Source organism: Lolium rigidum, chromosome 5 (genome assembly GCF_022539505.1).
Source record: "Lolium rigidum isolate FL_2022 chromosome 5, APGP_CSIRO_Lrig_0.1, whole genome shotgun sequence".
Taxonomy (NCBI): domain Eukaryota; kingdom Viridiplantae; phylum Streptophyta; class Magnoliopsida; order Poales; family Poaceae; genus Lolium; species Lolium rigidum.
In genome coordinates this window covers 9352802-9371448 of record NC_061512.1, presented here as the reverse complement: position 1 = coordinate 9371448, position 18647 = coordinate 9352802, and the positions used below count along the sequence as shown (strand labels likewise).

The following is an 18647-nucleotide window of genomic DNA, read 5'->3' as shown; positions in this document are numbered from 1 at the left end:
GCGTCAGGTACTATAAGTGTCGATGGGGATGTAGGAGATCCGGACCGAGGAGCTGATGCCTAGCGAGAGCGAAAGGAGGCTCCTTGGGAGCTGCCGCCGCCGGTGCTAGGTCCGTCGCCGTGCCCCGCTCGGCGATGACGCCGGTGCGTTCTGGGGAGTCCCCGCAGGCGGCGGAGATGCCAGAATGCATCCGGGTCGACGTTGGGTGGACGTGGCGGAGGAGGCCGATGCCGAGGACGCCGAGGAGGCCGCCCGCGCGGAAGCCGTCGCTCGCTGCACGCCGCCGGGGACGGTGACGCTCGGGGACTACCTCGCGCCGTCGCGCGTCATGGTCGCCCTCGCCGCTCGCCTCCGCAGGCTCGCCGCACCCTGGGGCGTGGGCTAGCTAGGTTTCCCCCGGTGAGGTGGGAGCCCTCGGCCCCATCGTCCGTGGCGATGCGGCCTCCCCTCGCCTCGCCGTCGACCGTCGACGGCTGCCCCGGGAGGTCTCGGCTCGTTGGGAGGCGAGCCTGTGGTTGGGAACGGGGCGGAGCAGCTGGCTCCGCCGCGGTCGCCGCCGCCATCCCCCACGGCTCCCAGACCGGTGGTGCCGCCATCCCCCACGGCTCCCAGGCCGGTGGTGCTCCGGTGGTCGAAGCCAGAGACGGGCGGCGGCATCGGCGGATCGGCCACAGCTTTGAACAATGCCCATCACTGTTGCTCCAGCTTAACAGACCCGACATGGCTGCACTCGTCTTCTTCCCTCGCGATTGTGCCATTGTCGGCAGCCTCTGTGGTCACTTCACAGTTCGCAAACAGTCATACTGAAAACAGCACACAACACAGCATTTTCAAACTCCGTGAGAAGATTCGCTTATAGCGGCATGGACAGAAGATGAATATTGCTCACGCAAACCTGCTCACTGGATCCAGGGGGAGTCCATTTTTCACGCCGCCTCGCCGGTGTGGTTGCGCTTTGCTCCCGTACCCGTCGTCTCCAGCACTCCCGCCGACCGCGCGCGGTGCTCGATTCGACGGATTTGGAAGGTATGCGGAGGTGCTCTTCAGCGAGAGCAGTGGTGCAGCCACCAGAAACCTCAGCTCAGGTCAAAACTAATCTCTTGTGCGGTGAGATTCACAGGACGCACCAACCTGTACCGTGGTCTAGGAAGCGACATGTGCCCCGGTTAGCCACCGTTACTCTGGTGGGCCAGACCTACATGGGTATGCTGTCTCTGTCACTGTATTCCTCAATTACTGGGGCGCGTACAACACTAAATTCTGACGGAACCATCAATCTCCACGCACCATGCAATGGTCCAGATAACAAGACCATCTGGTCACGGGACCCAAAACTGCATCCCTGAATTTTACTGGTATATAGACAGAATAGACTTAGAACTCTCTGTGTTAAGCGGACCATGGCCCAGTTTTACCCCAACATAGGTAACTGCATGTGAGTAATCTCCTAAAAATTGAAACTACATACGAGAACAGAGAAATAGGACCAGCATGCCGCACATTGCTGCAACCAAGAGGCAAGATCGAGATAGCGCAACAGTACGTGTGCAGTAGGCGATCCACTCGCGTGGTCCACGCATGAATTCTGGTGAGAGGTACTGTTAATCGATATCTATATATGAACAATTGAGTGATCGTTACTACAACTCCCTCTGTTTACCAATATAAGATTTTTAAGCTTTTAGTAGATTTATTTATGTTGGTATGTGTCTGGTCTAATTTTAGTGTGTAGATTTACTTAGTACTATGATATGTATCTAGTTCATTGTAAAATATCTAAAACTTTTTATATTTGTGAAAGGAGAGGGTATGTCGTAAATAGAAAATTTTCTCCGGAACAACTTGCAGTCAGACTTCCATAACTTTGATTACGATATGTATAAATCTGATAACTTTTGCTAGGTAAAAACAGAAAAGGCGTCAATTCAATTTGTAGTGAAAAAAAATCTCTATCACATAAAAGTCATGAAAAATCTTACAAAGATATGTGCATGAAAACTGAAAAGCAATTGATCCTTTCTAAGAAAATGTTGCCGATGTCCCGGAGGAGCAGCTAGGCAGGTGACCGGCGACCTTTCTTGGAAGGAAACCACGTCCTTTCTCTAATGAGAAATACAGTATTACAATATACCATGTCCTATGAATTAATGTATACACGCACGCTCTATCTTAAGAGCATCTTCAAGATATCAAATCTGAGAAATTGAACTGACACGGGTCTTAAGATTTACGAATTCACCACAAACGTCTTTTTTTTGACAATCAATACCACATATATTCATAATAATAAATAGTATATGGTAGAGATACACGAGCTGTCTCCAGCGATTACAATATAAAGTCTAAAAGATACTAGCAAATCTTCGAGATCTTCAAACTCTTTCTTCTTCCAAGCCATAATCTTGTACTTTTCTGGAGGCAGCCAAAGAGAGATAACAAACCATAGACCTGTAAATACCAACGAAGGTTCTCCCATAATTTTAATTTGAGCCGCAATGCCAAGGCTGCGTGCACGCGCGCAACCATTAAAGTAGTCAATCAGCATCGGCAAGAGTACCAACACCAGTATATCAGGGAATAAAAACCGATTTGTCTTGTCGACGTTGATGGAGAGCCGAGAGTACGAATCACCATTGTCGAGGACGTAGCAACCGGGACAAAAACTGCGAGGATAATCCTCCTCGCGGCAACCATGAGAAAAGATCCAAGATCGATCTGGCGAAACAAGATCTGAACATCGATACCTAGATAATTGTAATCTTTCAACACCACCATTGACATCGGGAAGGAGATCTCGTCGTTGAACGAAAGGCCAAAGATCACTTATTGCAGACGATGCCATCTCCATTGCGGGGAAACCAACAAGAAAACGACAATCAAAACGTCAATCCTATAGGTAACCCCTGGTGGGTTGAGTATCAGCGCCCTTCTAAGAACCGGATTGGTTCTCTGGAAACCACGTACTTATCATGTAATTAACATGGCCCCTGTACGTCAAAAAAAGCATGGCCCCTGTTAAAGTTAACACGCTCTAGCTGACTAGCTCTGACCGGTGCATACGTCCACGTCAGAATTGCACTGACTACGTGCCCTCAAAATCTTTAATCAATCAACGTGATGAGAGCTTATTTCATATGGATGGAACTAAACGTGCGCGAGCTGTATGAATTGCGGCGCTGATTTAAAAATGTGTAAAGACTTCAGGGTTGGAACTCGGGAGCCTCGAGCCATGCACGCATCATGCATGGGGCAGACACCGATTTTTTTAGCCATGCAGGACATGATGCATGGAGCTGTACCTGGCAAAACAAGTTTCAAATTATTTACCCCATAAGTCGTAATGACTCAGTACGTCGCCCTCTGAACTTAATGCCTGCTGCATATATTTGTATGCAGGATGATATTTTTGTTGCTTTCACTCCCTCCCGGGTCGCCCTCGCGTGGGGGTGGCTTCACGGGGCATCCAAACCCTAGGAGAAAAAAAAAATCTCGACCGACGGATCCATCTCTCCTGGCCACTGCCGCCGAAGGCAGAGGGAGTGAGCGTGTTCCCGATGCGCGGAGAGGCAGTGACCTAGTGGTATGCGGGGGTGAGACGGAGCATTATGTCTTGCTGGCGAGGCAAGGTGGTGTTGAGCCGGTGAGGCGACGTTGTGGCCAGGCTGGCGGCAGCGGTGGTGGTTAGCAGGCGCTCGCTTAGCCTCTGCGCACACGAGGGCTCAATTTGGGCCACATAGGCCCAATATGGGCAGTGGATGGTGGGTGTCGCGCATGGTTTGGTGTAGGCATGCGCTTTCGCAGCGGCCTGGCCAATGATGACTTGGCTTCTTCGTGTGGTGAGGCCTCCAGGGGCTATTGTGGCTGGCCATGGTGGCAACCGTGGCGCTAGCATAGATCAGTGGGGTTCTCGTGGAGGCAGGAGAAGAGGTGGCATGTGGTGGCTAATAAGTTTTTCTAGGTTTGGGGGATGGGGTTGCTAGTGAAAGACGTACTCCGACTATGACGGAGTCATGATGGCTGCATCTGCGGGTGTCGTGTTGTTGGTGGCGTTGATGGAGCAACCCTCACCTCTGTCCTAGGAATCCTCCAGGGGAAACCCTAGATCAGGTCTTCCTGGTCGTCAATGGAGGCGCCAAGCTATGCCAGGTGTCTTGTTCCCTCCTGAGTGCATCGTGTTTTGGATGTGAACCGATCATAGGGACATGCAGTGCGTGGAGGTGGGCGACGATCGTGGACAGTTGGTGTACTCTCCACATGCAAGGAGTATCGGATGAGCCACTTTGGTCTTGCTCGTTGACAGAATACATACGTTGACGTGCCCAGTCGAGCTACCGTAAGGTGGTCTAGTTAAGGACATGACACAGACTATTCCCCCCATTTTTTCATTTCATGGGGCTAGACCAATTTACCTGCTTTCTGGAACAGTCAGCTACCGCGAACATGCAAAGAGGAGTTTGATTCTTTCACAAGCGATCGTGGGCATTCATAGAATATAAGACTAATGGATGTTATAGGCGAACTAACACAATTACTGTTTCATATTGTTAATTTCCGGATCACTCGTACTAGAGCAGGCAAGGTTATCAGTCCCACGACCAGACATTGTTCCTCGTTGGACACAAACCATGTCCTTAAGTTGGAGAGGCGGGTGTCCACCTCTTTCAAGCATGTACTCTTCTTTCGGGCATGTCATCCCTCTTCGGCGTCGATGAGGTTGGCGGAAAGGCTCGTGGTAGATCAGGTCGATGTGATGGTTTTTGGTGAGTGCTGCGAGCGGGATTTCACTCAAGTAGCCTGGTTGTGTGGCTTATGTGTTCTGCTTTCAGACATCATGTATGTCAGTATGGTGTTTTAAGTATGGATTGCTGTTGTTTAGATTTTTGCCCGGTATCTTTTAAATAAATCGAGCAATGCGGGTCTCTGGACTTCTTTCATATAGCAGGAAATGCACTTTGGCTCATAGAAGCATATGCTCCTATTATGTGAATCCATATTTCAAAGTGTCAAAAAAATTCTAAACTAAATTTTTACATGTACATCTAGATATTTTATGTTGGTACACAAGTTTTCAAAAAACAAACTTTTTTTATGCCTCCTGTAAAAAAGACAAATTTTGATGCTGTAGCAAGACTACGTACAGGACTTTTTTTTGTCTTTTTTACACACCACACAAAACGTTGTTTTTCCATGAAAACTTGTGAACAAACATAGGATGTCACGATGTATACCAAAAATTTTATGTCAGATTTTTTTGACATTTTTAAAATTCTTTTTTTATTATTTTCTATAATGAGTGCATATGCACGGGTGTGCCAAAACGTCACCCCTCTCTCTTCAGCTAACATTCTTAAAAAAATCATGCACGCACCAAAACGGGCGCACGCAAGCTACTACTATGTACGAACGTTCGGAACGACGTGAGATGCACATGAACCTAGGTGACACGCTTAGTGGCACCCCATTAAGCTTAGACGGGCCCAGATTGAATATCCTATTTATGCATGGACTGGCAGCAGCATAGTGGATCCAGACAATAATTTGTCACCACAGGCCCGCTCTATCGAGATTTTTTTTTGAACAGAAAATGCCGCGAAGGGCAGAGAAGCTGCATTCACAAACAGGCAGGTACAAGATTACAACGAGACCCTTGTAGTCATCCACAACTATTTCTAGAAATTAAGGAAAAGGGCTTGTAAAATGCAAAAAGGACCCTAGGGCTAAAAGAAGAAAAGCAATCAGGCCCTTGGTGTCCTCCTCTGCCATTCGCCGGCAACCTCAAGGCAGTAGACGCGCCGAGGTCAGAGAAGACCCTGCTCGCTTGGTTCTCGACGCCAGCGAGTAACCCTTGCCTCCTGCCGCCTTCACATCTCCGGGGACGAACCACTTGGAAACGAAAAGGCGTCGAGCACCGGCGCAAGGATCCGGGAAAGCCTCTGATATGGAGGTTAACATCATCGGCCGCCATTCGATCAGAAAGGGCAGACGCGGGATAGCAGCTGTCGTCGCCAGGCCTCTGCTGGTGAACATCAACAAGAGCAGCTTGAGGAGCAGTGGAGTCGGCCTAGCAGGAAGGACTCACCGCCAGCTTGATTCTGTCACCATGATGACGTCGAAGAAGTCGAGAGAGGAACTGTCGCTTGAATCCCTGCTCCAAGAAAGAGACCCCTAGCGAAGAGGGGCCAGAGCTCCACCAGATCGAAGAAGAAGATGCCCCACCGCTCCTCCCTCCCTCACCACCGTGGCAGGTCAAGGGAAAGACGGTAGATAGATCGCTCTATCAAGATTATATGAAAATATTCGGAAAATGTTTTTTAGCTCTCGATTTTCAGTGATTCTTTTAAAAAGAATTATATTTATAAGTTTTAGAAGAAAACTGAAAAAAATCAGGACCTGGTCAATGACCTATCAACATGCAAAATCAAAAAGCTGAATTCTATGTATTATGAGCTACGCAAAATAACAAATTTGATAAACTTTAGAGATTTTAAAATATGCATACACACACGTTTGTTATCCTTGAGTAGCTTAGAATACGAAGTATTCAAAATTGGTAGTATGCATGTTTGCGAGATAAATAATTGTCTCATCCGGATTTGTTTGTTTAAGTTAAAACTCGCCACTATGGTTTCTGTTTCTTTAAAACAATATGATCAGTGGTGCCCAGAGCCGAAAATCTCCACTCTTGGCATGTCCATTATTAGTTCTTTTAATTATTTTTTTTTTAGAGAATCTTGTAATTATTCTGTCAACCGTAGACCTTATGTGTTAGGAATAATACATATCAAGTACTATATATATATATATATATATATATATATATATATATATATATATATATATATATAGGTAAATTAACTGGTGCTCCTAGGTGCCCGGGCAGCATACGTAGATACGTGTATTTCGTATTTGTAGTACACATACCTGAGGGTATACATACCTAAGTTACACATACCTAAGGTATATATGTTAGGTATGTGTAACTTGCATGTGTGTATGTTAAGTATGTAAATGTTAGGTATGTGTAACTTGTATGTGTATATGTTAGGTATGTAAACCTTAGGTATGTGTAATTTAGACACGTACACTCCAGGTATGTACGAAATACACGTTGGGTGCCCATGCTCCTAGTTGCCCCATTTGAGTTTCCTATATATACCCTCAGGTATGTGTAACTTAGGTATGTGTAACTTAGGTATGTATACCCTCAGGTATGTATATATATATATATATATATATATATATATATACCTAAGTTACACTATCGACACAAACTCCCCTCCTCAGGGGATGAACCATGGGCACAAGAGACTCCAAATCTCGGTCTTGATCCATGGTGGCCGAGATACAGCCGTCGTCCAAACCAAAATAGTTTGTCTTCACCTAAAAGGTTTGTCGAGGACGTGACATGGAGTGGCTGAAAAGTACGAGCGGGGAGAAGGAGACCTGCGGATACATAATCGTCGGCGTATCTCAACAAATCTCTTAAAGTATGGAGATATGGATTAAGCTAAATGAACTAAGCAGTGCTCATATCACACGCACCAAATCAACGTAATCTAAAGTGCCAGCACCTCAATCAACAACAGGAGGTTACAGATAATTGAATGATATGATGTGTGTCTCATAGACAAAACTTACTAGTTGTCAACGCCTTATCTGTTGCTATTGGTTGGTCAACAGGTCAAGTAAAAATTATCACATGGAAGAGCAAGAAGATGCCATGTCACTGACCATGGATGCACCTCATTCATTTGGACCTTTTTTTCTTCAGGAAACCATAGGCGAAATAGTAGTGCCTACTACAGAAAACTGCAAATGGAGGTTGAGCTATATGTGGCTCTTTATTTTTAAAAATTTGGAAATCATAGTTTTAATTTCAAAAAAAACTAAAAAAATCCTAGATGTAGCTAATGATGAAATCTACAAACATGCAAAATCTCAGAGTGAAATTATTAGTATTTTAGGATACACAAAAATGACAAATGTGTGGATCTGAGTATAGTGAATAGTGCATATTTCAAAACTATAAAACTTGACAAATTTTATCAGTTTTGTGTAGCCTACAATACAAAGAATCTCACATCGAGATTTGCATATTTGTAGATTTCACTATTGGCTACATCCAAAAAAAAAATCACAATTTTTAAAACTTAAAACTATGATTCTAAAAAAATTAAAATAAAGAGCAGCATGTACCTCGGCCTCCATTTATCCATTGTACGTACTACATGTTGATACCCTTATCAATGGTACAGAATATACACTAGACATTTAATAAATCCCCCACCCACCCACCCCCCACTAATTATCTATTGTTGTATGGATGGATTTGTAAGAATAATAGTGGTGATGGATAACAAGATTTGCTCCAAAATCTTGGAGTATAAAATAACTCTTGATTTTTGTGCAAATTATAAAGATACAGAAAAAAAATTGGGGATGGATTCTCTTTTGGATTCTTACTATACTTGGGTGTTAATAGACTGGCCCGTTCATTTTGAAATGTAGGCCTCTTACAGCAGAGCATGAGAAGGAAATGCCTCTTGGCCCAATAAGGCACTGTGGGCCCATAGCCCATCTCTCAGCCCATTCTCCCTTGCCTATTGTTCAGAGCTGACTCTCAGATTCAGAAGCAGCTGCTGCATCTCCATCACGGCCTCCGCCACTCGCCTATCGCCGCCGACGAGACCTCTCCTGGATACGCGCCAAGCTCCGCCGTTCCCTCGCCTTGCCGCTTCTAATCCCGGTCGCCCGATTGTCAAGCTGCCCCCGTTTGCTCCTCCCTCGGAACCTCTTGCTGCACCTCACAACTTGAAAAGGTAAGTATATCTTCAATGAAGAAGTAGCAATAGGTTCTTTAATGATCTGCGCATTTTAGCATTCTGCAAATTTGATGATGGAAAAAAGTGAATGAACATGCATTTTCATATCCTAATAGAAATCGAGGAATACATTGCAGCCTATTCCGACCACCAAGTGTTTGTGTTTATGTGCACACGGCTTTTGATAGTATTGTTTTTTCCTGTCCGTTCTAATCCACTGCTATACTAGTACTTGATGCTTGTCTGGAAAATTCTTCTGTGGGAAAATATAAAGAATAAACTGCAGCGTAATGTAGACGGTAGGCTCAAGCAGCTGGAGCGTAATGAGAACACAGTCTGATCAGCATTTCTATAATTTTCTCCTGAGAATTGGAAATGGTACTGAAGAAGTGTACTTAGTACTTACTGTTACTGGTATTTACATAACCACAAAGAGCAATATTTACATGGTGGGTGTGGTTTTTAAACTTCCCTGCCTTTGAAATGTAATGGGGAGCGGTTGAATTATCCCCAATTGCAGAGTTATACTTGTGCTTGCTCTGGCTGTTTCCAGCTTATTGATATACTATAAGATGTTCCTTAAAAAAAGATAACAAGCGGTGAGTCTAAAAATTAGAGCATTTCCTTGTTTTCAGAGTACTGAGAGTAGTTTCTTCATTAGTACATAACCTTACCTGGTCAGCTCACGATGAACAGTAGAGTCTGGTGTGTTCCCAAGTCACTAGCTAGAAAATTAGGCTGTACATTTTGTCACTTCATATGATCCACAATATCCATGAATCCTGGAGTATTTCGACACCTTGACCTTCTTGTCATTGTTACTACACTGGAGCTATGTTATTGTCATGCTATCTTGCTTGATCATCAAGCACATGCAGTTCGCCATAGTACAAGGCCTCACTGATCTGGAAATACAGATATTGGGCATTGTGGTGTGCCGTGATCATCTAAGCAACTGCCCTGTATTCTGGGTATTGATGATTCAAGGCCTCACTGATCTGTAGTCCTAATAAGGGTTGGCTCGTCGAGAGGCGCTGCGGCTTGGAGATGAGCTCCAGCAGCGAAGTGTTTTGTGCGACATCTAACTGTCTTGGCCTAGCTCTTTTACTAAGCTGTCTTATCCTCTTTTCAATATCTGAGTGTGTTCTACCCTGCACGAGAAGAATTGTTTACTGTTGTATTTTCCAGATAGAACAGATACAGTACCAAAACAAATGAATGTGTGTACCTTCATTCTTAGATAGATCGCAGATCGGTGCTAACTTCAATAGCACCTAGCAACATTTCACAGCCTTCATAAGGAAAAACCTCTAATTTGGAAAACTTAGTCTAGTCCCTAACAAGTTGGAAATTTTCAGTTCAGCCCAAAGCACCAGTGCCCGCACCATGGTTGATGGTCTCTTTTTTTTTGTCAAATGTCGCTTTTATTGAACTCATAGGTACGCGTCAAGGCAATACAAGCAAAATGTTTTTACACCCGGCCTTTGCCTATGTGGGATAGCCTACCCCAACTTGGAAAAAAGGCTTTGATGTTGTTGTTGCTTTGCATATGTGGGGTGCACACAGCCGATAAGAAAGACAACGAATAGAGTAAATGGCAAAAACATAGTCGTGCAAGACTGGAAGGGTACCTGAGTTGGTAGATGGCCGATCCGAAGATTATTTGTTATCTGTGTGGGTTAAAGACATGCTTAGACACCTGCTCCATTCGCATACACACCGTTGTAAACAGCTTGTGCTATTCATGTCTCTGAAGAGTGGGCCGAGCAAGCATGTACACTGGTAGATGGCCTACAACGGAGATAAATTTTTACTATTAAAAACCATGTCATTTCTACAAGTCGCAGCGACCAGATTAAGTCTTCTGCTCCCACCCGAATGAAGATTCTACAGTTGCGATCAATTTTCTCAACCAATTGCAAAAAAAAGCTCTATTTCCAAGACGGATACAAGTCTGAAGCCACCTGAATGACTGGCCATATAGAACGGCCAAACTTGTAATGGAAGAACAAATTTAATAGTCCCATCTTAGGAAAAAACAGTTTGTGCTTCCTGACCAATTGCTTTGCAAGCTTAAGCATGGTTGATGGTTTCGTAACCATGTGAGGTGGATAATTGTCTTGCAATGGTGCAGGAAAAATGGATGACTCTGCAGCAAAAAAATAAAGAGCAACCACTTGGTATTATGACCACCGAATCAATGTCGAGGGAATCGTTATCTGGTAGCTGCTCGGTTGGCTGGCGAGTAGGGGATTAATAAGCTAATCGGCCAGTTAATCAGTTTATCGTCTACTCAGTGACCCTCTGAGCGGGGATTCGGCGGGCCAGTTAACTCTTCGATTGGCCGATTTTTTGATTATGGACGAACAAACAACTAGCAACATATTGATCATCACTATTAATTCAGAACCAGAATTAATATTAACATACTGTATTACTTAGATTTCAACTTTGCCTTGTATTTTTTTGTCTTTATTCATCTCAGCATTGCATCGAGTGATATGACCACAAAAGTTTATCCCGAGAAAGTTTTTCGCAAAAAACAACAATAACAACTAGCTAACTCTTAACACACTACATTTTTTTGGTACCATGTGGTTTACCCATGTCAACTGTCATCAACAAACTTTGTTTCCTCATTACTATTTGCTTCTTATACAAAATGTATGCATAATGCAGAATCTCGTGGCTTTGGGACAACCAACCGCAACAATATGTATGCTACCTACCAACTGGTACAACTAAATCTTGGATATGTTGAGATAATTTACCACAACCTTGGCCAGTACTACAATATTGGTTCATAAATAGATTTCGAGGAACTTTATAGTAAAGGAACACAAAGTTCTCAAGCCCAACAATGAAAGCGGAAAAATGTTGCCAAAGTCATATGTATCAGCATCAATCGATATGTGCATGTTGCGATATAGGCAGTGTATGTAGGACCGAGAGGCATCGGTAATCTAGTGGCGATAGTTCCATGATAATAGGATCCAAGATAACGCTCCAATGTGACAGGGGATGAGTATGATCTTATAAGGGGACTGGTTGGGGTGGTGCACGTAATCGTTTAGGCAACTTCCTTGGGCTTTGTGTCAATGTTTCTGGGCCTCATTGATCTGGCGCCACTTGAGGCGTTGGCTTGTGGGGAAGCACTGATGCTTGACATAGACTCGCCGCAGCCGAGATTCTAGGCAATGTCCACCTGACTTAGCGTGATTCGCTGCCACCCCTCCGTTCTTATCGGGCGAGGTGTAAGGAATTGCACGAGGCCGCTCTCGGTTAGAACCAAAAAAAATACTTGGATTTGGCCCAGGGATTTCTAACACAGGCGCACAGCACTAACATAAGACAAAGAACACGATGTCATTCTTGTTTATTCTGATGGCTTGTACGGCACTTTGCTTTATTGTGTCTCATATACATGGTGCTCATGACCATACAAACTCCAAACCGCATGCTACGGATTATATGTTTGATTTTCAATAATATAAAAATTATGTCACTTCATTACATCGTCAATTCATAACACAACTTATTATTCTTGTGTGAACCTTGGAGGTTATGGCAGCTTGACATCAGTCAGCAGTTATGATTCTACCTGTTTCCCAGCTTCATCTTACTTTATACTGATTCCTCCTTTTGGCTTAGCTCCTGAATGGGTCTTCTCAGCATCATCAGAAAAATCAAGCGCAAGGAAAAGGAGATGCGGATTCTCATGGTGTAAGCATCACGTTCCAATCATTTTCCCCTTTTTTCCAGATTCACATCCAAATGTACCATTATTCTTGATTATCCTGTTGAGGTGCGATGCTTTCTTGACTTTCTAGGTTTGTGCCATTCAGTCCTTTGTTCTTCTTGATTTATTTCTTCCCATGTAAATTTTACAGTGGCCTGGACAACTCGGGTAAGACAACTATTGTGCTCAAGATAAATGGAGAGGACACCAGTGTCATTAGCCCTACACTTGGCTTTAATATCAAGACCATCCAGTACCAAAAGTATGTACTGTATGCATTGTTTGTTTATCAAGTTGAAGATGCCTGAACAAAAACGATTGTTTCAGCTGATGTTATATTTGATCATTCCAATTCTGAAATGCCACTTGTCTTGGAGAAATTGCATATTAGTTTCAGCACATCATAGATAGTACTAATTTTCATATCATCTTGTCAGTTATTTCTATGTGATATCATACTTCTTAACTATTGCAACTATACCATCCATTCTGTTATGCCAAAGGACAAGGGCAACCTAGCCTTGTAGTTTCATCAGATAGTTAAGGAATAACTTTGCACTGTGAGCTTGTTATTTGGAGGTTCAGTGATTCTTCAGAATTAATGCTAGCGGAGAGTATTGATGATCCCGTAGTATTCAAGGTGTACAGCAATAGCTTATGGAAAAGCTCATTGTCCAAGGAACTAAGACAGGCAGATGTCTGTAGATATTGTTTGCTAGTTTTGTGAGTTTTATTGGTCCACGAGCATCAAGGTATACGTTGGCATGGATGTTTTCAATGGCCAAATGCTTGCTTTGACCAAAATTTTGACAGCTTCTTAATGCCCATCAGTCATGAATCCTGATTGCCAAAATTCATTGAGTAGAGTCATGGGGAACCGCCAAGGTTTTTGACAAGGTGATCGTGGCAGGTACTCGCTGAACATATGGGATGTCGGGGGACAGAAGACCATCCGTTCATATTGGAGGAACTACTTCGAGCAGACTGACGGCCTAGTTTGGGTGGTTGATAGCTCTGATGTCCGAAGGCTGGATGATTGTCGTGCTGAGCTCCACAATCTCCTGAAAGAAGAGGTAAACTGCATAGCCAATCAAGGCATAACTTGTTGCATTTTTGCTTCGAACAGTTTTTAGCTGGAAACTAGCAATAAAGAATGGCTGCTGTTGGTTGTTTCGATAAAGAAATAGCTGCTGTTCAGTGTTCCTTAATTTATGCATTATCTTGTTCAATTATTCAGGTGTAGATCTTGTGATGTGATGTAGTCCTAACTTGGATAAAGAATAGCTGTTGCTCAGTGTTCCTTGATTTATGCATTATCTTGTTCAATTATTCAGGTGTAGATCTTGTAAAGTGATCCTTGAATATTTTGTTACAGAGACTAGCTGGATCATCGTTGTTAGTGTTTGCAAATAAACAAGACATTCAGGGCGCTCTGAAGCCTGATGAAATCGCCAAGGTAAAACTCTATTCTAGCATGGATGATTTAGATTCACCAGATGGACATGTTTTTGTTAGTCAAAATAGCTCCTAGATTATTTCAGCATCTTTAAATATATCAGTATCTCAGAAGGCAATGCTGCGAGTTTTGAGTTAATTTCACTTTTGTGGTGGATTTCAGGTTCTGAACCTTGAAGTGATGAACAAGGACCGGCACTGGAAGATCGTGGGGTGCAGCGCCTACAGCGGCGAGGGTCTGCTCCAGGGTTTCGACTGGCTTGTCCAGGACATCGCCTCACGCATCTACGTCCTCGACTGAAACAAACATATCAGTAGATGTATAAAATCTCTGCTTTGAACGGGATGCAGATTTTCATCTGTAAATTATGTTGCAGAGCATTACGACTGCCATCAGTAGGATGGTCAATCTTATACTCTGAATGGGATGAAGATTGTCTATATGTACAAGTTGCATCATGCCTAGTGCTATGAATGACTTGCGCCATCTCTGAATGGGATGCAAATTGATGCTGAAGCATTTACGTTTGCAAATTGTTTCTAAATTGTTTCTAAAAGCAAATCAACCTATGTCCTCAACTGTGATGGGTTTAGAGATGATGATTCAGTCATAACAGAAGGCAAATTGCGCCCATCAAAGAGAACAATATCAACACAGATGCATAATAATTCAACAGAGATGAATAGAGTTGCATGATGCCATCTCAGAGGAACATGATTCACAAAACAGAAAGCAACCAATTGATGCACAAACAAAGAGTGATTTTCATCTCGAATTCCCACTTGATTTCATTCATTGATTCAAAGGTAAACATAGTTCCAACACATCACATCCCGATCCGATCCAAGGAAGGAAAGGGATTGCATCTCGAAACGACCGACACAGACAGACATGACTCTTAGACTCGACTTGATCGATCTTCTTCCTGGCGGAACCAGAACCAGAACTCAAAGTTACTTTGTCACCCAAACCACTCGAGCTCCCGATCAAAAACACGACACCGACAACAGACACAGCAGAAACCAGTAACAGGACCGACCGATGATAAACTAGGGATAACTTGAAGACGAGATGACTGGCCGAGATAGCAGGCCCCAGCGCTCAGTTCCAGCGGTCGCCGCCGCCGCCACCGCCACCGTAGCCGCCGCCACCGCCGTAGCCTCCGCCGCCGCGCTGGCCGCCATAGCCACCGCCGCCGCCGCCCTGGCCGTAGCCGCCACCACGGTCGCCGCCGTAGCCACCACCACCGCGGTCACCGCCGTAGCCGCCACCGCCGCCGCCGTAGCCGCCGCCGCCACCTCCGTAGCCGCCTCCGCCGCGCTGGCCGCCGTAGCCGCCTCCGCCTCCGCCCCCACCGCCGGAGCGGCGGGACTGGGCCTCGTTGACGGTGATGTTGCGGCCGTCGAGCTCCTTGCCGCTCATGGCCTCGATGGCGTTGCGCATGGCCTCGTCGGTAGCGAAGGTGACGAATCCGAAGCCGCGGGAGCGGCCCGTCTCGCGGTCGTTGATGATCTGCACCACGGATCAGAACAATTAACATCAGATCCGACGCAGAAAACACAGATCTACGGCGTAAACATCGTCTACGGCATGGAAATCGACCAGATCTGGAAGGAGCAGACCGAGAGGGGAAGATCGGAGGTGGGTAAACATACCTTAGCGTCGAGGATCTCGCCGTACTGGCTGAAGGCCTGCTCGAGGCCGCGGTCGTCGGTGGCCCAGGCGAGCCCGCCGACGAAGCACCGGTACTCCGCGCCGCCGTCCGCCATCTCACTCTCCCACGAACTACTAAGGAAACCCTAACTAGGCTAGGCTAGCTACTCTCGGACCCGAACCAGAACCGAACCGGAAGGGGAGGAGAAGCCAACCCCGAGAGCGATGAGGAGGAGGGGGCTGCCGCGGGAGGGGGTTTTATAGCGGTAGGTGGCCGTCCTGATCGGATCCGACGGTGGCCCGCGCGAGCGCAGGATAGGGATTGGGGTTGGTGTGGGGCCCGCGTGGCAGTGGGTTGCGTCTCGGGATTTGGGGGAATATGCCCAAGTGGGGGTGGGTTGGTGGGGTGGGGTTTTGCGAGATATTTTGCTCTTCACGCCGGGCCAGCCATACCCTGCCTGACACGCGTCCGGGCTTCTTCGCCTCCAAGGAACCTGAGAAGGGAATTCCATTTTCTCAAGCAAATATTTATTTTGTCTGTACTAATAATAACAACAATTTAATTTTTCAGATCTGCTGCTGCTCATTTCTTTTCTTTCTCAGCCATTTTCTATCAAGCAATACATAAGATTGGTTCAGTTTATATGAAAAATGTGACACAACGGTTTCTGCTTACAACTCACAACCAACCACAATGGCAAAATCGGGCTTGCAAATATCTCAAATGCTTTCTCCATAAGCTTCCTAGCCATCCTTGTGAATTATGAAAAAACCAAGTTGTTCATAGCCGGTGGGGTGGACAACCGGCTTCACAAACGCGGTCAACCTTGGATAGATGACGATGGCAAGGTAGTAGCATCGTTCAAGGACACTAAGATCGTTGCAAGACCCAAGCATCCCAAAAAAAAGAATGCCAAAACCAATTCTCATGATTCCCACGGCTTCAAGGATCATAGTTAAATCATTTTTACGTCTTTCAAACGCAGCACAGTTTCTTCCAACTTCAATGCATACAATAGACTGAGCCAAGCATGGAAAACCAAGAGTTTTTTGTAAGATAGAAGACGTGTCTTCAACATTCGAAGATCTCAACTACTCTAAGCCCAAGACTTTGACAATTGCAACCGTAGAGCTCTTGACTGGCGCCCCCACGCCTAAACATGTTTTATGTCCTTGTGCGGCCCAATAGCTTGGGTGGCGCCCCCACGCATACACTTATCGGACGAGCGGCGGGATTTTGCGAGCAAGGAAGGGCGCAATTTGCACGATTGGTGGGGCGGAAGAGCTACCGGCGCGAGGCAGAGGATGTTTTCACAACGAGGCGGAGGAGATCGTCGGGCCGGTGCAGGATGATGCGATCGGAGCGGGGCGGGGACGAGCTGGTCGCAGTGGAGCGGGGGAGGTGGTCGAAGTAGGGAGAAAATGGTTGGTCTACGCCATTTCTGCAGAGCCTGATGCCAGAGCTTGCTCCTCTTCCCGCAGTGGCACCGTCGACAACGATGTGGACGCCCTTCACACGAGAAATCCTCCCGCTCTCCCGATGCGTGTGTGTTGGTGCGACAGATTACAAATAAATGTTGACTTGCTGCTGCTGGGCAGTGCTGACCGTTAGATAGGAAATTAACCATGGATTTGGAGCATTCGGGCGTAGCGTGGCCTGCCCACATCGAGGCACTGGATCTCAGTCCACCACCGCCTAGCAGGTGTATGAGCAGGAGCAGGAATACGTGTTCGTTTTCCATGCTAGTTTGTCATTCTATGAACTTTAAGTTTTAAGTGCTAATTATCATTCTAGATGCAGCTGAATCAAATTTAGTTCGTCTCATCTCTCAAACCAAACGGCCGACGAACCTATTTCATTCCAATTTATTTTAAATTCCAACTGAACATAAGAGTTAAACAAACCCATTCCTCTTAAATGGAACCATTACGTTACTTCATTCCCAGACCAAACACACCCGAAGTGTCATGCACTACCTTTTGCTCTCTATGTGAATATGTATAAGATGTTTTAGGTACTTTTAAAATAAAATAGATATAAAATAAAGTGAACCTACATACTAAAAGTAGATTAGATACAAATTAAAATGGCTGAATCAAAGAAATTGCCTCAACGTCTTACATGTCTAGAGTACATTTTGTTCCTTCATCCAAACATATTTTTCCTGACTTTACTTTTTTTGGAAGGGAGGCTGTGACTGGCTGTGGTAGCAAAGTCTGGGGACTAGTAGCACAGGGGGCGCCAATCCCCATGCACAAGGCACGATGGCCCACATGACGTGGCGCGGGCCCGAGCTTACCCTTTCTATGGCGCAGAAGCTCTTAAAATATCCTGGTCTTGGAAATGACCGCCGTGCCCCTCCCCATTACAGCCTTCCAGCAGCGTGAAACGAACGCTCGATTCTTTTGCTCCCCAAAGTAGATAAGTTCGGATTAGCTTGGTGATGTGTCACATGGCGTCGTTTTCTTCTTCTGATGGACGCTTGCTTAGATCTAAAGCACGATCAAATCCGCGTACCGAATGACACTTTCTTTTCCAAAAAAAATTGTGGTAATGGATGGTGACCTGCACCACGAAACTGGTCTCTCAGGCAAGGAATAGAATTTCTTTCTCGAGGTGCGCTTCAGGATAATCGTTGCAGGAAACGAATGATCCGTTAGTGGATGGGCGAGGAAAAAATACGGGAATGGGAGGCAAAAATGAGGTCCCACCGAGACTTGAACTCGGGTTACAAGATTCAGAGTCTTGTGTCCTAACCACTAGACCATGGGACCATTTGATGAAAACGAATGCGTTTAGGATTTTTTATACGTTACAAGCAGAGCCACTGATCAAACACTCGACTGTGAGTCTCCCTCGACCATTCTGACCAACATCAATCTTCAGATGTCATTTGCTGACCATCAGTAGTATGAAACATGTTCCACGCGCGGCGCCACGGGTTTAGTTGGATTAGCTCCTCCTAACGAGTCTAGC

General features: G+C 45.4%; 2 protein-coding genes and 1 non-coding gene across 3 annotated transcripts; 1 reads left to right on the top strand and 2 right to left on the bottom strand.

Moving 5' to 3' along the window:
* Positions 1-12154: 12154 nt before the first annotated feature.
* On the top strand, positions 12155-14333 carry LOC124654955 (ADP-ribosylation factor-like protein 2). The gene is made up of 5 exons (XM_047193931.1): positions 12155-12545; positions 12713-12823; positions 13472-13634; positions 13937-14017; positions 14180-14333. Exons 1-5 carry the CDS (start codon positions 12481-12483, stop codon positions 14315-14317), a joined length of 558 nt encoding a protein of 185 aa, XP_047049887.1. The 5' UTR covers positions 12155-12480; the 3' UTR covers positions 14318-14333.
* Positions 14334-14779: 446 nt separating this feature from the next.
* LOC124653773 (glycine-rich RNA-binding protein blt801-like) lies at positions 14780-15889 on the bottom strand. The gene is made up of 2 exons (XM_047192839.1): positions 15673-15889; positions 14780-15529 (listed from the first exon to the last, which is right to left on the bottom strand). Exons 1-2 carry the CDS (start codon positions 15784-15786, stop codon positions 15119-15121), a joined length of 525 nt encoding a protein of 174 aa, XP_047048795.1. The 5' UTR covers positions 15787-15889; the 3' UTR covers positions 14780-15118.
* A 2484-nt stretch (positions 15890-18373) lies between these two features.
* On the bottom strand, positions 18374-18445 carry TRNAQ-CUG. Its single transcript has one exon. It is a non-coding gene; the product is annotated as a tRNA-Gln (tRNA).
* Positions 18446-18647: the final 202 nt, after the last annotated feature.

Bases quoted from the DNA above. Each gene is read 5' to 3' on its own strand.
- LOC124654955 (XM_047193931.1), top strand. From the start codon at position 12,481: ATGGGTCTTCTCAGCATCATCAGAAAAATCAAGCGCAAGGAAAAGGAG. The intron at 12,546-12,712 runs GTAAGCATCACG...TAAATTTTACAG, and splicing joins GAGATGCGGATTCTCATGGT to TGGCCTGGACAACTCGGGTA. The intron at 13,635-13,936 runs GTAAACTGCATA...ATTTTGTTACAG, and splicing joins ACAATCTCCTGAAAGAAGAG to AGACTAGCTGGATCATCGTT.
- LOC124653773 (XM_047192839.1), bottom strand. From the start codon at position 15,786: ATGGCGGACGGCGGCGCGGAGTACCGGTGCTTCGTCGGCGGGCTCGCC. The intron at 15,530-15,672 runs GTATGTTTACCC...TCCGTGGTGCAG, and splicing joins GCGAGATCCTCGACGCTAAG to ATCATCAACGACCGCGAGAC.